The 20017-nt window shown below is 48.2% G+C and overlaps 1 protein-coding gene across 3 annotated transcripts in view; it reads right to left on the bottom strand.

Moving 5' to 3' along the window:
• The window catches only part of NTRK3 (neurotrophic receptor tyrosine kinase 3), a 216885-nt gene that overhangs the window by 29788 nt on the left and 167080 nt on the right, over positions 1-20017 (bottom strand). For 2 of the 3 annotated variants that reach the window (XM_030955024.1, XM_030955023.1), the window contains 2 exons: positions 19278-19450; positions 15697-15940 (listed from right to left, as the gene is read on the bottom strand). In XM_030955024.1, the coding sequence (XP_030810884.1) occupies positions 15697-15940; positions 19278-19450 (417 nt within the window). Of the gene's footprint in view, positions 1-4946; positions 5022-15696; positions 15941-19277; positions 19451-20017 lie in introns of all 3 variants that reach the window. The other variant, XM_030955027.1, reaches the window with a different exon arrangement.

Genomic DNA, 20017 nt, shown 5'->3' with positions numbered 1-20017 from the left:
GGGCAAGGTACTCAGGAGCCACTGCTCTGGGAGTGTCCAGGGTCACCTGGCCAAAGCAGGGACCACCTTGTCACCTGGCCTCTCTGGGAGCCAGCTGCCAGAGGCTGCTGTGGCAACAGGCTGCTCTCCTGGGGCTGGATGAGCTGTGCCCTGCCTGTTGGGCAGCGTTTGTTTGGAGAGACACATCCAGAGTCACCTGCAGAAGGAAGAGGCACCAGGGGCGTGTGGATGCCTGAGAGGAACAGGAACCTGTGCTGCCAGTGGAAGCAGGATGGAGCCAGAGGTTCTGAGCAGCTCAGCCATTCTGGGATGAGCTGTCTGGGGCACTTCCTTACCCCAGGGAGGTGGGTGGGAGCAGCACCAATGTTTTCCTCTGAAACCATCCCAACCAGCCAGGTCCAGGCATTCACCCTGCAAAACTCCAGGAAAATCAGCCAAGAGATCCATTTTCTCCCTCCCCACTGTGAGATGCGTTTCATTCCCTCCCCTGCTAACAGCCTGCTGCCCTGGGGCTGGGGGCTGCCTGTCTGACCCCTGCTACCTTCACAGCAACAAAATATATTTGCATTCAATTCAGACTCTCTGACATCATTCCCTCTGAAGACCTGCAGTTTTTTATGGTAAGCACAGTAATGATTTTCAGATTATAGACTAATAAAATATTTTAATTTGTTCAGCACATTAAGGTGGGCACTATATGATTATTATGACATTTAAATAGCGCTTTAAAAAAAAAGAAAAAGGAAAAAGGAGGGTGAGAGGGTCTGCTTGCATTTCTTTTCCAAGCATGAGCACTGAAATAGAAACTTAAAATCCCACATGTGGGTACTGAGATCAGCTCTGATACCTCCCCTCTGTGCCTGTTTCACTTGAATACCTGCCAAGTTAAATAAGCAAACATGGGATTGCAGTGTCCTAGTTCCAAACCTGGTTTTGGCAAAGGAGCCCTCCTCCTTAGCCACTCTGGCCATTCTGTGCAGCAGTGGCCTGAGCTTAGCACCACCTCCATGTGCCACCAGGTCACAGCTGGGCTGGGTCACCACACCTGATGGGTTACCCTGAGTTTTCACACTTGAGCCTGTGCTCACCAATTTCTCCCCTCTGTCCATTCATTGTATTATTATCTATTGTGTATTAAGATGAGCTAACTGGACAAATCATGGGTTTAGATCATCCCATCATTTTCATGGCAAGCAGTGAGCTGCTGCACTGGGCGCCTTCCTCTGCCTGGGCAGCACCAGCATGATTTGGAGTCAGTCAGACTGCACTGGACAAAGCAGGGGCATTTTGGAGGGGGAAAGTTGCCCTTGAAGCACCATGGGTTGGTATGGCTGATAACTCTGGAATTCCTTTCCTAATCTGCAAAACAGGACAATGAAACTCCACCCTTGGAAGTGTTCAAGACCAGGCTGGATGAGGCTTGGAGCATCCTGGTCCAGTGGAAGGTGTCCCTGCCCATGGCAAGGGAGGGGGACTGGATGTCTTTAATGTCCCTTTCAATCCAAACAATCCCATGATTCTGTGAACTCACTGACTTCTCAAAAACGCTGTGCAGGTAATGGCTTGCACAGTGAAGCTATAAATGGCAGGGAAAAGCCTGTCAGCAAAAGGAAAAAAATAGCCAAATGTTTAGCTCAGCATTAGTTATACCTGGCAAGAGAGACAGAGGGTTACACAATGAATATGATGGTGAAGAATAGCAACAAGGTTCCTTTGTGCTGTGAGTACTTTTGCCTTGTTCCTCACCTGGATCACTCAGGAGATGATGTGAAGTCTGTTCTACAAGGCAGAGGCAAGAGTGAGCTCAGGCCTCCCCCTTATCATTACCTGACCTTGCACGTTCTCTTCTGCAGCCTCAGCATTTTTTTGTGGTGAGGATTTTTGGGTGGATATTTTAATAAAACTGTGTTAAATTTCTTGCTTCCATGCCAGGTACCTGCTGTTTAACAAATGGGCCGTGACTAAGCACAGACTGGAAATCAGGGGCAGCTACAATTTAAAGCAATGGGATTCTGGGACTGTCTTCTTCCCCTTAGGAGCACAGTTAATAGTGGTGCTTGATTATGAAAAAGATAAATCTGATGTGATTGATGCAACAGGGGATTGGATTTGATGATCCAGGGAATCCCTTCCAGATCTCTTTACTCCTAATGAAGTAATTTTTCAAAGGAGTTTTTAAGGGTGTGGTGGGGATGCAGTGCTCTGCTGTTGGCAAACAGTGGTGAAATGTGTAGGTATCTGGCGATGGTTAGTGGGTCCCCATCCCCAGATTTAACCAATTCTTATCCACAAGAGGATGGAGCAGTTATCTTTTGTGGTTCTACTGATCTAGAGCAAACCAAGCAGAGGTGGGTGCAAGGATCCTACCTGCCTCCTTTGCATTTTCCAGCCACTGAGGACTCCCAAAATTCACTCTCTGTGAACCAATACCTCAAATGTCTCAGCTCACAGACTGCCTAGATATTCCTAAGGTACTTACCTGTTTCCCAATGCTGCAATGACCGTGTCCCTTGCAATCTTATTTTCATGTGAATCTCCTTGGTGAGCACGAACAGGGATCACTGTTTAACAATGGCAAACTGAGGCCCAGGAGAACAAATGGAATTTCCTATGGTAGCAGGAAAGGGACCTGCAGCACAGTGCAGGTCTGGGATCTCACTGCTGGACTCTTCTCCCTGTGCCTGGCTCTGCCCTCCCTTTCCAAACAGGCAGAGCAGAGCACAAAGCAGTTTTCAGCCCAAGCATTCACTGATCTGAGATTCCCATCCTTTGTCAAGCCCCGGGGGCTGAGCTTGGGGTTTTTGAAGGAACAGGGCAAGGTTTTTTCAGAAGTGATGCCCAGGGAAAGTGATAACGTTCTTTTTTTTTCCCCTAGTAATTTTAATTCTTTAATTCCCACTTGCTAATAAGATAAAATGCTGTGATTTCTGCAGGATCAAATGGTGCAGGATAAGCTAAAGGAGTTAATTAATTAACAGGCTTTTAGAGCTGGGAAAAATAATAAAAAAAAGCAAGAGGGTTGGTAGATAACAGCTATGAATACTGCCCCAGCATCACCTGCCATGACACTGCAGCCAAGGGGAGGCTGTCATGTTAGTGCTGGGCATGGCATTCTGATAGTGAATAAAAATGATAAATGAGAGGGTAAGGCTTTCTCTCTCCAAAATGTGGCTATTCACAGATGTGCTACATTTCTCCAGGGCCTGATCCTGCAAGTAATACCAGGTGTAGCAATTCTGTGCTCCTCTGGCTTCCCCAGGGATTGCTTGGAGCAGCGAGTGCTAGGCCCAGTGGCAAGTGGTTGCAAGATCAGATTCATAGTGTGCCAAGCATTTTGAATGAAAAGAGCTATAAAGAAGTCACATATTATTATGTCACATTGCAAAGGTCAACCTCAGTATCTGTTCTGTCACAAGGACATGATTCAAAGGCAACAAAATAGTGTCAGGGCACAGGGGAAAATAATTTTTTTAAAACTGCCTTCAGGGCCAAGGATACAAAATTACATCAGTGCTTAGAACTAAATTCCCATCCACACCCCACAATTCAATTTTGGCTCAGAAAGGCGTAAGCGTAACAAAATCACCTTTCAGTGGCAAATCTTCTTATCTGCTGACATATCCTCTGCAAAATCAGCAATATCTAAACTCACACTCCCATTTGGTTCTGGCAACAGTCAGGAAGGGCCAGAGCCTTGCTGTGTCACAGACCCCAGGAAGGATTTGCAAGATCCATTCAGTTATTGCAGGCATTCTCTGGAGCAGGAGGAGAGGCTCTGACGCTCAATCCTGCATCACCTGGCCAGGAGCAAACAGCTCCCTTCTCAGTGCCACAGGGAGGCTGGGGTGACTGGACCCAGGTGATTTATCCCAGACATGCCTATTTTGCAAATATTTATGCCCATTTCTGGGGCTGCTGGCACAGGGAAGTTATTGGGAAATAAAGTGTGGAAGCCATCACTTTCCTGCCTTAAACTATCAGAGGTCATAACTGCTCTGTTCAGTGTCTTAGGGTGGATTAGCTCCATGCACTTCCAAAACAGGCTTAAGCAAAGACTCCCTGACTTTCTGGATCAACAGAGAATTTCCTTGTGTGCCAACAGAAAAATCCCACAGTACAACCAAGCTGGATGTTTGCTCCTGTCTCAGGCTCCTGCAGCTCAGCCTCAGCAGCCCTGCAGCTCCCTGGAGGGGACACTGAGCTGAGGATCCTGCAGAGAGCACCACGGGATGCTGGCTTTGCTCTGTGGGAGGAGGGCAGGGTGAACAGAGGTGCCACCAACCCTCAGCAGGTTCACACAGCTCAGGTGGCTCCCATCAGCCACACCCTTGGCAGAACCAAACTCCTTTGCTCTGTCAGAGCTTCAAATTCACAGCAACCCCTCGCTGCCCCTCCTCTGGCCAAGGGATGGGAGCAGCAGTGGGAAGTGTTGGATGTATCCACTCAATCACAGCTGCAGACACCCAGAGTGTGCTCAGACCAGCACACAAAAGCTGTCAGGGCTGGCATGTGACAATCCAACCACCCAGTGTGACTGTCCAAGCAGCTCTTCAGTGGATAACACAGGTCAGGGACAGTCCCAGCGAGCAGTGCAAACGCCACCCTGCTTGGAGACACGGGGTGGTTCAGCTGCACAGAGACAAACCATGCTGTACTTGCTGCCACCAGAGGCCAGCCCACACTGTCCACTAGTGCAGACACAGCCTGGACACCCCCGGAGGAAGGTGGCACTGAGGACTTCTGCGCTCACCCCATATTACCTCACCATCCAGAGGAGCCCCAGAGAGCGGCTACAGCGGACACGTGTGCAGTTCCCATCACAGACCAGAGCCCCTTCACTGCCAAACGCACCAAACCCGAGCTGTTCCCAAAACCACTCAGCCCCAGGAGTCATTTCATGCCCAAGCAGCAGCAGTCCCCCGCTGCAGGGTTTGGGATGCACTCACTGTTGCAGCTGCCGACGGTGCCAGTCTCTGTCGCTGCCACGCTGCGCTGAGCTGGCCCTTCAGACGCGGCCCTTCCTGACAGTGAATGGGTGAGAACAAGGGAAGGAGACAAACAAAAGAGAAGGGAAGGGTGAGAGAGGGAGGGAGGGATGGGGGGGGATGAAGCAAGGGGACAAGAAGGGAAAGGGTGTGTCTTTAACTGAACCAAAAGGCTTTTGCTGGCTGCAACATCCCAACGCTGCTCAGCCTTTGCTGTGAGGGCATCGTGCAGGTGAGACTCTCTGGCCCTTGTGGCCACCACCTCGCACACCACACTTTCACCAGTGCACAGAGAGGGTGAGCTGGGCAAGAGTCAAGGGGCACTCAGCCTTCTGAAACTTCTCCTTGGACCGTGAGGCCACATAGAATAGTCACACAGAATGTCATCCCTTGAGGGACCCAGAATTCTTCTCCAGACAAGAGAAATTTTAGGATGCTTGAGCACTTGCCCTGTGTCTGGTACTTCAGCATCCTGCTTCTTGCCCATTGCCAGCCCTCCTGAGCATGGTGCAGGGACTCATCTGCCTCTGCCAGCAGAATAAGGCCCAGGCCTGATATCTTCACTGAACAAGCTCAGGCCAGCCAGAGTTAAGGGTGTTGTTGGCCAAATGTCCCAGTGAAGTATCTCACACATCACCCTACACTGGCCCAAAAGTCTTTGTCCCATCAGTACTGTCGCAGGCTGGGGATGAAAATAGCTGATCCCACAGCTCCAAATCACCCACAAACCTGCCAGCAATCAGAAAACTGGAGTTCAGAAAGGGACGGGGGAAGCAAAAATCTGGGGCAGGAAATACAGCACTACATTTTCCTCTGCAGCAAAGTAGGAAAGATTTGCAGAATAGGAGAGAGGAAAAGGGGTAGGGATCTCAGTGAGCACATTAGGAGTGAATGAGAGGCATAAAGTCTGCTGACTTTCCAGTGAGGTGTTTGTGTTCCCACGAGGACAAAATTCCAAGATGGAAAGGCAGTTGGTGAACACAGTGCTTCGAGGGTACACTCCTGACTGTGCTGCTGAGGAACTCAGGCTGAGAACTGCCTGGGCAATACCCAAAATATGGCCTCAGGGTGTGTCCAGCTGGTCATTGCCATGGGCACCTGCCCACCCTGCATCAGCAGTGGAGACTGAGCTGCTGAATGTAGCTGACAGCTCATTCTGCTTGGGGAATTGCCCATTGGATGACTGACTCACCTCCCTGCCCAAAAAGTTGAGGTAGGAACTGGGGGGGAGGAAAGGCTTAGAAAATTGTTTCATGATGGTTGTTTAAATTGCCTCTGCGTTACAGTTGGGGGAAAACAAAAGAGAAGTCTGTGCATAAAACTGCATCCTAAAGCCAGCTGTGGCAGAGGCACGGATGTTGGAAAGAAGTAGAGCAAATGAAGTCATCCAGCAGTGGGGGAAAAACATCAATATAATATAGTGCAGAACAAAGCAAATTCTACCTCAAACACAGAGCTGAAAGGGAAACATCTCCCTCTGTCAGATCTATTACCATGCATTTATTCCAATAACAAATAACTAACCCGGAGAGTAACCCAAACCTGATTTATTTCTCCATCTAAGTAAATATGTAGAGGCAGCCGAATTTGAGTGTAAAAACCACTGATCTCATATGTTTTTTCATACATGTTGGAAAAAATAGGAGTGAAGTTTCTGCCTTGCTGCCAGGGGATGCTGGCAAGGCATTTGAGCTATAGATATTGTATCTTGTCACTAATGACTGCAGGGAACTAAAAGGGATTTGGATTTTTTAATGCTTCACATTAATTGATAATTTGGTCTCAGAATCCACAGTGGAACAGAGGATTTGCTATATTGGATCTGTCTAGTGGCCCATAAAATCTGGCGTCTTGCCTCAGTGATGGTCAGAAAAATTACCATCCAGCTCCTTTGCTTAGAAGGTTTTTGGCCATTCCTGTAAGGACCATACAGCAGAAAGGGGCAGAAGGTCTCTCTGCAGCAAACATTTCCAAAAACTCTGATATGTGAGTTTGGCAGGGTTCTCTATATATATTTGTTTGCTTTTTGTTTTGTTTTGTTGTTTTTTTTTTTAAAGCAAGAAAGAAACTCTTTTAACTACAACCATTCTCAACAGATACACTGCCGCTTTAACTCTTGGTCTCCACAGCTCAAGAAGAGAGGAGGTGAACTCCAGGTGTTTTCAGAAGGCAAACAGGAGCAAGGCTGAGGCCAGAGTGGGGAGATGCCTTCTGCTGAGCAGAACACTATTGATTAGGCAGTATAAAGATTTCCCTCACTAATGCCTTTAGCAATCTTATCATGTGTCGCCCACATAATTGGATGGGGAAGAGAGAGGTGGAATCACTTAAGCGTTCAAAGCTCAACACGCACTGAGAAAAGATTCCCATTCCGTGTGTGTGTGTGCAATTTTGTGCATCGTTGCCCCTTGATTGTACATTGAACACGCTCTCTTTGACAGCAGAGCCCTAAACAGCCCTGGGTGTTAAAGCTGCTTTCAAATAGGGCCTTTCTCCATCCAGTTGTGGGGGAGAAGGAGCTGGGAGAGGCAGGACTATGAAACTGGGGGGATCAGGAGGGGAAAGCCTGGAGAAACTCTGACTATGCAGGAACCTGCAGGAAAAAAGAAAAGCAGTGGTTTCCTTCCATACAAGCATCTTAATTAGGGATGTTGATGAAGATACTTGCATTTTAATTTTTTTCAGGGAGGCCTTCAGTTTGTCATGAAGCAAAGCATAATTTATCCATGATCTCACTAAATTTCTCTGCCTCCAGTTTCTTTGCTCATCACACCGAGTTTTGGGGGTGCTCCCCACCTTTCCTGATCACTGTGTCACCACACAAAAGATCTCTTGGATGCACCCATGGTAAAGGAGAGCTGAGATCATGGTCCTGCAGGTGGGAAGGCAGGAGGAGGCCAGTGGCCAGCTGGACTGCAGTGAGGAAATGGGTTTAACAACCTAGACAAGATGAGAGGGGAGGGTTTTGCATTTGCACATCCCAGTCTTGCTGGACTGTAAGTGGCAGTGCTCCTCCCAAAGCATGAGCAGTTCATGACCCACACTCTTTCTGGTCCATCTGTGCTGGAATCATGAAGCTGGAATAATATGCATAAGGTTCTCTACCTTCTTCTGCTCTAGCTGCAGTTTAAATCAGTTTAAATTTAAGTACAGTTTAAATTTGTACCCACCTTTTTAAAACCCAGAACCATCAGAGTCTCTGACCTACTGTGTACAAAATCCTTCCTTCTTTCCGGCTACACCACAGTGAAACTCATTGTGGATGGATCTCCACCAAGGAAGAGTCTATCTTGCTTAAAAGGAGGCACTGAGCTCTTTTCCCTGTCTGTCACAGCTTTCAGGCTAATGGGATGTTCCAAGTGGGGACAGGAGAAGGAAGCGGGCACACTGCATGCAGGCAGCCCCTAGCAGGTGTTGGGAACCACACTTGGACAAAACAGATTAAAACAGGGGAAAGAAAAACAGTTTCACAGTCAGGGGGAAGGGAAAAACTAAAGGATGGATGGGGATCACAAGTAGCTTCTCTTGTCTCTCTAGATCTGTTGGCTGCAGCCAGGGAACACTGAAAATAGAAAAGAGTCCTGCCCTCCATAGTAAAGTTTTATGCAAAGGGAATTGCTTTGAAGGAAAGGGTTCCTGAACTTCTCTGCAGGAAATTTGCTATTTCAGGTTTTTACAGTGGAGGTGACAGGCTTGGGTATTTTGGCTGCATGGAGAACCAGCCCCAGCTTTCTGAGCTGACTCTAACTTCTGGGGATGGTGTCACTACCCCAGGGATGGCTCCAGCATCTGACTGGTTACTCCCAGGACTCTCCCCAGATCCCAGGAAAGCAGAGATCAGCCTGCAGAGTTTTTAAGAGCAGCCAAAGTCCTGTTAGCATGGACATGGACTGGAAGAATCGTCTCTGTTGAATCCAAACTTGTCATAGACATCCTCAGGTGTTTCAGGTCGGGAAATACTGAACAACAAACAATTCCTCCCTGTTTGGCTACATCTTTGACCTCTGCAAATGGAAGGTTAAAAACCATCAGGAAGCTAAAATGAAAGGCTTTGAACTCCCAGCCCTCTGTATCTCAGCCTGATGTTTGGGAGAAATCAAAAGCCTCAATTCAAATGCCTGGGAAATGGGGCTGAGCTTTGATTGAAAGATCCCAAGTTTGATAAGCTCTCAGTAGGTATGTGAGGGTTTGGGGAGAACACAGGGATTTAGCTGGAGGTCAGTGTTTAGGTGAATATTGAGACTGTATTAAACAAAAATTCTGAGCCAAATGACTTGCAATGACAGCAGCAACATACCCCAAGCAGGAGAAGAGGTGAGCGTGGAGGTCAAGCACCAGAACAGGGAGTTTTTATCTCCCAAAAACAAACCGCTCTTTTGTGCCTGTGCTTCAAAGAAGATGTCACCAGATTGTGAGAGCTCTTCACCTGCCACATCCCTCTCATTACTGGAATGAAATAAATGGCAACAGCATGAAAACAGCAACTCAAGCAGGAGAACAACAAGTAGACATTGAGAAAAAGGGGAGGGAGAAAACAGGGTGCGGATGCAGGTCTTGACAGGGTGGAGAATTAGGGCAATTACCGTTTCTGAGGAAATGCCAGGAATACAGCACAACCTAATTTCCCCAATTAATTCTTCTGCACTTGAGCTGCTTTGTGTGAAGGGCTCTTAAGGTTCCAAACAGGAGAAAAAAAAAAGACTCAACATTTGTTTTTCCCTCAGTGTAGAAATGGGGAAGCGTTGAGGGAAAATGTCTGGCTAAAACACAAGATGATGCTGTTACATCTTCCTTTCAGGAGATAAGGAGCTGTGCCACAAATTCAATTTGCAGAGGTTTTTATAGGAGCCACAGAGATATCAAAGACCAGCACGTTCAATATCACAGTGACTTTTCCTGCACGCAGAGCACACCAGGACAGGCACAGAGACACTTCACCCACACACCCACATTGAGCCATTCCCTCACCTCCCCTTGCCAACACTACTGCAGCTTAGGAGGAATCTGGTTTCTCTGCCCCCAAACCCCAGTCAGGGCAGTTGTGAGGCACCATGGCATGAGCCACCCACACCTAAAGAGGCATACAGATGTCATCTAGGAGGAGTGGTGGCAATAAGAACAAGGAAAGAAATAAATCAGGGGTTGGGGTGATGGGATACATGGGATAAACAGATGTTGAGAAGGGCATAAATACTTTCAAACACAGGCTCTTGCACATAGGAAGACTGTAGCTCTGCTTGGCTGGCACATCTGTATCAGTCACATCTCCAGGTCACTGTGAGACTTTTTGGCCCCTACTCTTGTGGGTCTGACAAAGCAAGATATATTTCCATAATCCCAGCTAAGAAGGAGAAAATTAAAACACTTTTCACTTCTAAGTCCTCTTCCTAATAGAACACACGTTTATAGATGTGAAACCTTCCCAAAACCTGAGCAGAAAGGACATAGAGAGAGCAGCATATCACATTTTCCTCCTCAGAGAAGGGCTGGAAGAGGAAAAGGTGGTGCACAGATGCATCTGCACAGCACTGAGGTGCTGGGAAATGTGCTGATTGTGAGGCTGAATGTGACACACACATTGTACCTTCTACAAGAGATCCCCCACAACAGCCAGCATGGCCAGGGACTGAGCTTGCTGCCCTCCATCAGCACTGAGGACACTGCCTGAGTGCACAGCCTGGCTCATTCTCTGTCCAGAGCTGACTTACAGCCAGTATACACTGGCTCTACCATAAAACCTGAGAGTGGCAGCTTATTTTCCCTCTCAAAGTGAGGCAGTACCACATCCCAGCTAGGAATTCAGAGGGAGTTTTCCTCCCCTCTGCCTGTTGGCATGTCCCCCAGCGGGTGATGGTTCAGAGCCCCAGCACACTCAGCACAGGGCTCCATCCTGGTGCTGACAGGGCTGGGCAGCAGTTCCCCTGTGCTGGGATCCACACTGCATGAGCTGCACAGCAAAACCACAAAGAAAGCACCAGGGGGCTGGCAGTGGGTGTTTGTGCATCTGAGGGACCCACAGGAGCTCTAAGGGGCTCTGACAAGCCTGCACAAAAAGAGCTGACCCTCTGCAGAGAGCTCAGAGCTGCTGGGAACAGAGCACCAGTGATGGTGTGATTATTTTGGAGGCCTCTATGGAGAAGACTGTGGGTCAGACTAAACCCAGTCCCAATGCAAGGCTTGTCTGTTAGCGTTACCCATCATGCTGGATGAGCCTCCAAAGGAGCACGACCCAGGCTAAATCTCAGTGACCTATTGCACATGGGGAAACCTCACTGGAAAAACAACTGGCTGTATCCATGAGAAAGAAGCCAGTCTTGAATGGCAGAGGAAAAGAGATGGTCAACATGGGAGATGGTCATCAGATTGCAACTTTAAATGGGTACTGAAAATCGTCAAGAATATGGGGGTTTTGCTGGTCATTTTAAAGAAAGACAAGAAATAAATTGTTTACACAGTAAACCTTCATGCTTCAGAGGAGGAGGGATCCCAGACTTTTCAAGGAACACTGACCTAAGGCCAAAGTCATAGCAGAAATTTTTTGGTTCTGATGGTCTAAAGGTGTGAGAACCAAGGTTCATGGGAAGAGACATTAATCTTTTATTAAACCAACTGATACAACAGAAAATAACAATAAAAAATAAGAACTCAGAGAGAGTTTGTTCACCTAAAATTCATTTTTTCTCCCCCTTCCAAAAATATCATTTGTTCTATTAAAAGATATTGCTTCTTCCTGAAAACCTTTTTTCTCCCAAATCCAAACAATGCTCTAGAGTGGTGAGGACACAGAAACAGGGAGCATTTTTGTCATTATGATTAACTCTAATTGCTAGAAATAAATAAAAATAATAATAATAATAATTATAAAAATTCCAGAGCCCTTTTCAAGTCCTGCATGTGTCTTTTTTGACAAGGAGGTGTGCTCTGCATGATGCAATGACCAGGAGAATTGACATTGATGTCTGTGAAAGGATGGAGTTTTGATCTCTGTGAAATCCCTTGGAAGGGTCAAGCCCAGCCCAGGATTTGGAGCAGGATGCCAGAAGAGTAGGACAGAGGAAATGTGGACAGAGGAATGTCTCATGAGGTTCAATGTCTACATAAATCCTTCCTCTCCTTGGCATGTGACTTCATTGCTGATGTCCCACCCATGTCAGGACATCACCTCGGGAGTTATTAGGAAGTCTTGACTACAATTTAAGACTGTGTTCTCATCTGAAGATGAAGAAATACTGCCCTGTCCCTGGACAGCTGTCACGTGATTTTTGTTTTGGAACTGAATGACACACTTTGGGGGAAAAAAATGGAAAATTATTTTGGTATTACTGGAGCTTGGGTGGGTCCAGAGCCACAGAAGGGCTCTTGGAGCAACCAAACCCCAGAGTGCAGGGTGAAAGAGCAGCTGGGGGTTCTGATCTCAGCCCTGGTGATGCCCCCAGCTCTGACACTCCCCCAGAGGCACCGAAACATCCTCCAGGACTGCACTGGGCAGGCCCCCTGTGCCTCGCTCGCTGCAGTCTCCCTGCCACCCTCAGCTTGGCTGAGGCACCGTGTCCCTGACCTGCAGCGTCCCACCACCTGCTGTCACAGTCCTGAGTCATACCTCAAAAAAATCGCCTACCCACATGGTTTTTTAGAGAAAACAACAAGGAAAATGAAATCCGCCCAAACCTTTCCTCTCCAGCGTGGATATATTCCATCCCGCCTTCCCACAGAGACCCACACCAAAGATTGCACAGCACGTTACACAACACAGCACAGAAATGCTCCTCCAGCAGCCCCTCCTTCCCTCTTCTCACAGAAGCTGGGCCACTTCTCCCTGGCTCCCCAGTTCCTCCACTTTCCTCCTCTCTTCACTCAGATGTTGCTCCACCTCCCCCTTCCACTTCCACCTCCACAATCATTTTCTGTCCATCCTCTCTTCTCAAAAGGAGGTTAAAAGGCAGCAGCTGATGGGATCCCTCTGTGATGGAGGAGGAAGAGGATGCATCAGTCTTCAGGCAGAGCATGGAGAGCTTGCAGAGAGGGGGAACAAGCCTCTCTGCAGTTTTTGTTACACAAATGTTTGTTTTCTGTACCCAAATGCGTAACAGAAAATTAATCAGTTCACCTTTGTTAAAGCAATTTCGCATCCCACAAATGCAGGAGCCAGATGGTGTACTTTCTTTGTCTTAAAAGATTAAAAAATGGGAAAGAAAGGAAATGGCTAGGAACTAATCCTCAGCCTGGAACACGGTAATCCAGCCACACACCCAGCAACCCAGGTGTGCAGGGCCTGGGCAGGAGCAAACACAGGGACCCAGCAGACTGAAGGGAGTGCTTGCAGAGTGCTTCTCACTTTGTGTCAGCTTGAGGGGGGATTTCTCACTGTGTTTCCAGAAGATGACAAATTACAGCTTCTCCTTGGACACACCAAGCAGTATTTTCTGGAACCAGCTGAAGCAGAACTTTGCTCCAGGTCCCACAGCTGGCATGGCAGGCTGTCCAAAGGGGAAAGCTGCCATGCGCAAACACTGGGAAACAGACTTGGAAACGTCACCAGGCAGATCATGGATGTGACCAGGGACAGCACTGAAGACTTTGAAAGTTCAACTCTCCAGCCAAATCTCCAGCTTTCATAGCTGAGAGCAAGGAGCAGTCTGCTTCTCCCACTTGAGCTTGTTTGCTCGTATTCTGGGAGGAGTGTGGCTGGACTGCGCCTGGAGGGGGGATGGACACCTGGCCCCTGGAGTTCTGCTCTTTGCTGGCCTGGGGAGGCTTCCCAGCTCTGTCACCAATTCCTGCTTTGGCCTTGGGCAGGTGATGTAAACCCTCTGCCCCTCATGCCACCAGTGTAAATGTGGGCAATCAGAACCTTATTTTGCTAGAAACCCTCTTTGGACTTTAACAGAGATAACAGAGAATCAGCTTCATGATCAAAAGTTTTAAACACACTGAAAGTAAGTGACAACAAAGAAAGGAAAATCAACTAAGAACAAAAGCCTGTGATGGTCTGAAACAACTCAGTTCTTGCTCAGGTAAGTACGTGAAAACTTTACTACTTTAGTCATATTTGGCAATTTGTGTATGCAGAGAAAAGTCCACTAAAGAGCCTTAGCACACTGCATGAGACACGGAGCAGTCCTCAGCAAAGCACTTTGCACAGACAGGATGAGGGCTACAGGACACCACCACAGAGAAGACAAAAATTCCCACAACGATAGACTGGCCTGTGGAGATCAGCTCAGCCCTCCCAGCTGTGGCAACAGCCAGCAATTTCTGCCCTTGCACAGAGAGCTCTTGGTGCTGCAGGAGCACGGGCTCAGCTGGGATTGTGTCCAGCAGTGTGACTGCCTGTGCTTGGGGCAGGATTAGCAGGGCTGAAGGGAAGAAGGCAGGCTAGAACCTGAGTAATCATATGTGCTGCTTCTCATCCTCCCCTGGGCTCTTCTCTTTCCTACTCGTTCCTTCCTGAAGTTTCAGCAGTTCTGGGACCTCACCTCTCTTTCCTTATCACTGCCCAGTAACTGCACTGGCACCTTTTCCCAGCATGGGCTTTTGTGCTGCACAGTGAGGATTGGTAATTAAAGCCAGTGGCAATCCAGTGTTGTGGCCTGGGAGGGGTGACACATCTCAGCACAAATCTGATCATGTTTTCCCTCCTCCCCAGCACAGTAACTGCACTTGGCAGCCATCACATCATGAAAACTTCCTGAATTTCATCAAGACAATAGGCCACCCCTTTCTGTTTAGCTGGGTGAAATCATCTTCTATGCCAAACACACGTGTTGTAAGCAAAAATAAATCAGCCGCTGTGCAAGCATCAGGCTAGAAACCATGGCTCCCTAGCCTGAGAAGCCCTTCCCTGCTGGTAGATTGTCCAAACTCCTACTGCAGTGCGCCGCAAACAGTTCTCACATCACATTTCCCCTGCAACTGGGAAAGGAAAAGTTCTGTTCCCCCAGGGATGCTGCCATCAGGCAGGCAGGACAGTGCAGACAGGTACAGAGGGAGTGTGCAAGACAAGGGAACAGTGTGAGCACAAATCACAGGAGAAAAGGCTGGAAAGGCACTCCTGGCTCATTGACTCTCTCCCCAGATATGAGTGCAGGATTAGCCTCCACACTAAACCCAGGCATTTTTGTCTAGTTGCTTCCTGAAATTCTTTAATGACAGGCTTTCAGCAATCTACCCCTGGCAAATTATTCCATTGTTTAAATTATGACCCTGCTGGAAAAAAAATGTTCTGAGGTCAAACCTAAATTGACTATTATTTCCTCTTCCATATTTTATGCACTTATCAGTCAGTCATTCAGTTGCCTTGTCTCTGGGACCCTGTATTAAGTTTCTTTAATCTAACACCAGAGGTCACAGCCTGTAGTATTTATCATCTCTCTGGATTACCTTTAATTTGTCAATGTCTTCAAAAAACAAGGAATAAAAATAGGCAGTAAGGCTGGAATGATTTCAGAGCCATCCAAAAGCGTGTGACTGTGTGCTGGGGTATCACAGAGTCTGTGTGTAGGCATCTGCATGGGTGTCTGAACTACAAGCATGGCCAGGAGTGAGCAGGATTAAGGATAGTGGTTTAGGGATGCCTGATCAACTTCTGTGCACATGTTTCAATGAGGTAATAACCAAGCAAGTGAGCCCAAGGGCTCCAAAAACTGATTTACTGTAACATTTCCCATCTCCCTTTGCTCTGAGCATCAGAGTGCCACTGCAGCTGCCTTACCCTGTAGTAATCAGTGCTGTAGACATCTCTTGACATCCCAAAGTCTCCAATCTTCACCAGCAGGTTGGCTCCAACCAAGCAGTTCCTGGTGGCCAGGTCTCTGTGCACAAAGTGCTGGGAGGCAAGGTACACCATTCCAGAGGCAATCTGGCTGGCAATGTGGAGCATCTGGGATAGCCCTAGCTCCCCTTTGGCTTGTCGAGGCTGCCCATCCACCAGGATCATTGCATCTGGGCCGTGTGCCCTAGAGGGAGGAAAAAGCAAAAAGCACAGAGTTGGGTCTCAGGAGTGACAGGAATCCCACACAGTCACTGTTCTTGCTGGATGGGGACAGCCCCCAGCTCTGCACTGAGGACAGACACACAGCTCCAGTGGAAAGGAACAGAGAAAGGCTTGAGAAAAAGCAGGAGGTTGAGGCTTTGGGGGGAAAAAGTCATCATTCTGGCTTCCTCTTCTGAAATTCCTTTTCTGTCCCACAGCAGTCTGACTGTGGTTCTGCTTCACAGGAAGGGGAACACCAGAACTCTGCAAGTTTTCTAACAAAGCCTGTTGCCTGTTTGAGCTGACAGCAAATGGCAACAACTTATTGCAGACTGCATAATGGCAACGTGCTGTTACCCCTGCTTCAAAACTGCTGCTGACAGGAAACAAAAGCTGGAAAACCAGTAACCAAAGGAAAAGGGGGAAGTGAGGGATACCCTCAGTGAGCAGAGAGGGATGTGGTCACTTCAGATCCCAAGGCAGTGAGGGGTTGTGCCAGGAACACCCCAACCTGCAGGCAGACTCCTGTGCACACCATTCCTAGGGATGCTACCTGGAAGGCCATGCCTCTATTTCTCCATGCCAAGACCTTTTCTATCAGTATTTTCTGAGGCAGGACAGCCCCATTACAGCCTGCCTGGTACAGACAGCAGGGTTTGTTGTGGCACCACCAGCCTGGTGGCTTTGGGAGGCACGAGGAGCCATGCCAGCATGTGCCACCACTAACCCAGCTGGTCCATCCTGGTGCTTCCCCTTGCCACACCAGTTAATGTTTCCGGCCACTAAAACTCTCTGTTCTCTGGGAAGCACACAAAGGTCTAACAGCACTGAGGGGAATTTATTTATTGTGATTTTCTCTAGGAAACTGGGTCTAAAGTGAGTCTCTTCCATTTTACTGTTTTTCCAATTTCTGCAGTTAAACTAGGAAAAGTCCATCTGAGCGTCTTACAGACTCCCAGTGTCCCTGGCCTTCAGTGTCTGGGAGTCACTGTCTCCTGCTGTGGGCTGGGTGAATTATTCCATGATAAAAACTGCTGCTTGCTGAGGGATTCCAAGCAGCTCTGCATCACCAACCCTCCCTGATTCCCTTGCAGCCCCCATGCCCCACCAGCAGACACCTTACCTGACAAAGCCCAAACTCTCTTTCCGTATGACCCCTTAGGCATTCTGAGTGCCTCTTTGCAGGGTCTAAGCTCCCTTGCCCCCAGACCATCCTCCTTTGGTACACAAAGGGCTTTTTCACTGCCTACCACATTCCAGCATGCAGGCAAAGGAGCACAGAGCTGCTTTTTCCAAGGCTGCACAGGAAGGAGAAGCTGGCAGCTAAACACAGCTGGAAGATGAGAAGCTGCAGTCCCAGGGACCACACGCCTGGAAAAGTTTCTTTCCCTTCATAAAGGCCAAAGATAATACAGCAAGCTTTCTTTTTCAATGAGACTGGAGATGAATTTCATCAGGCATGAGTGTTTCTCAGACAAATCCCAAGAAAGAGTTGGGACATGGGAGTGAGGGGTCCATGGCTCCAGCATGATTTCAGCCTTAGGAACACACTGCTGAAGCAATTCCATCAGGCAGTGAGCACATGACATCTTTCTGAGATGCTGAGAGAGCCTGTTCTGCACTGTACTCTTTGGGAGGTTAACTAGAGCAGTGAGAGAGGTTGTTCCTCAGCTGCAATATCTGACTCCTCTAAGGAAATAAGGTTGGTGGCTCCGCCAGGAAAAATGATAGGTCAGTTTGGAGTTTTCCTTTGTGAAGCACCTGAAGAGCAGCATCTCTCGGCCTCTTTTTCAGACTGCCTGCCTTCAGTCACAAGGCTGAGGCATTGTCCTTAGCACTGCATCACCAGTCTGGGCTAAAACACCGTTTCAGCCCAGCTCCTGGTTTCATGCTGGTGGCAGAGCTCAATCTGCTGCTGCTGGGAGGTTGCTGAGGCCTCCAGGTATGACAAGAGAAGGTCTCAGGTAAGCAAGGCTGTTCCCCCTCGAATGTGGGTCTGAGGAGCTCTGTAAAGCCAACAGCCTTCACTCATCCTACCTTGACAAAGATGTCTTGGATCTATCCAGAGCTCAAGACAGGGACTGAGCTATAAAATCCTACTCGATCTACCCATAACTATAGCAAAATGAGGATTAAAATCAATGCAGGAATGTTCCCAGCTCACCCACTGCCCTGCAAATGCCCCAAAGCTGGAGACAGGTTGGCACTATTTGGCAGAGGAAAGAAGAAATCTCTAGGATCCTTCCTTATATTCTTCTGGTGTGGGTGATTGCTTAGAAGTGAAAACCTCAGGGAAAAAACTTGTTCTTCCTGGTCAGAAAAATATTCAGTGAGTGTATGCCAACCCCAGAGCTAGACCTGCCGTGCACAAGGTTCTTGTTCCCCCTGCAATCATATTCACACTTAGCAGTCAAAACAGGAAAATATCAAGGGTCCAATTTTCTAAATATTGGGAAATAAAACTACTAATTATTTCAAGAGGTAAGTACCACTCCAATTGCACGCAGGTTTCAGAGTGGAATTTCTGTTTTGTGGCAGAAGAGCACCATAAACATCCTCCCACAGCTGCTCCCTGACCCTTGCTGGATACAGAGCATGCAAGTGATTTGATCTGCCTCAGGCTGGTGAAATGGTTGGATGATAGGAGCTCTGGTAATTTGCATTTCTCTAGAGACAGAGCAGGTAATTACAGCACTTCTTCAGGCCTTGCCTGACTTCATGAGTAGCCTGGTGGCACAGGTTCAGGACCAGGAACAGGGTTGGATCCCACAGGCACTGCCTGAGACTCCTTCAAAATTTCTCAGGTCTTTACTGAGTGCAGGAATGAGAACCAGTAAATGTCCAGGATGCAAATCAGATCAAGGACACCAACAAATTTCTCAAAGGAATATTTTGAATATTTTGGTTCTTGTGCTGTTGAAGCAAGAGCTCAGTGGCTGAGGGAGTGATGGCAAGTGGCCTTTCTGCTTCAGTGGGACATGGCTTTGCTGGATGTGCAGGACTTGGAGCTGCGGCTTCATGTCCTTCTGTCCCCACAGGGCAGAGAAGGATCACAGCCATGCTCCCTGCAGCTTCAAACTTGCTGAGGTGGGAGAAGAAAACCCTGATTTCCACATCTCCTGAGATTACCTAAGAGAAAATGTTGGGATAGGGCTACCAAAGCCCTAAATCTGGTGAGTACCATCACCTCCTCCAAGGCACTTGGAACAGCCATCCCTCATGGAATAACAACACCATTGGTGCACCACTGAGTTAAAACAAATTTCCCCAAGGCTGTGGGGCAGCCCCACAGCACCTCCCATGCCCTCATTACCACCCACCTGAGGAATTTGTTGAGGTCCCCGTGCTTCATGTACTCGAAGACCATGATAAGCGGGTCGCCGTCGCCGCAGACGCCGTAGAACTTGACGATGTGCTCGTGCTGCAGGTTGGTGAGCAGCTCTGCCTCCCGCTGGAAATCCTTGCGGGCTGCCAGCGTGGGGTCCTTCAGAGCCTGCAATGAAGGATGCATGTCGGAACTCAGCACATCCGTCTGGGTGTCCAGAGTTGCCAGGGCCCCTGCCGGGGGGCCCGGAGACCCTGGCACACAGCCCAGAACACTTGCGGGTTTGATTATGACCCGTGGAGCAAATTACCAGCTTTGTATGAGGACCTGAAAGCCACAGAAGTTTAAATAATGTAATAGTAAAATTATTACTGGGCGAAAAGGTAGCTTTTGGGATTTTTAGTATGGGGGTTTTGGGGACAAGATGGAGGGACTTGGGCCTGTCCAATCCCTCTTCTTCTTCTCTACCTTCATCTTCTGCAGTGATGCTGGCACTTTGGGATTGGTTTAGAATAGAGGTGCACTGTCTAACATGGGTGACAGGTATTGGAAAGTAATTGTAAATATGTTATATGTAGTTTGTAGTATAAAAAGACAACACCACCCCAAGGGTGGTCAGAGTGCCACTGGCTGCCTTGCTGAGCAGACCTCAGCGGAGCAGGAGGAAAATTTTATAGATAAGATTTAATAAACAACTTCAAGACCGAAAACTGATGAGCTCTGACTCGTTCTTCG

This window comes from Camarhynchus parvulus, chromosome 10 (assembly GCF_901933205.1).
Source record: "Camarhynchus parvulus chromosome 10, STF_HiC, whole genome shotgun sequence".
Taxonomy (NCBI): domain Eukaryota; kingdom Metazoa; phylum Chordata; class Aves; order Passeriformes; family Thraupidae; genus Camarhynchus; species Camarhynchus parvulus.
The sequence above is the reverse complement of the archived record's forward strand: the minus strand, read 5'-3'. Positions and strand labels throughout refer to the sequence as shown.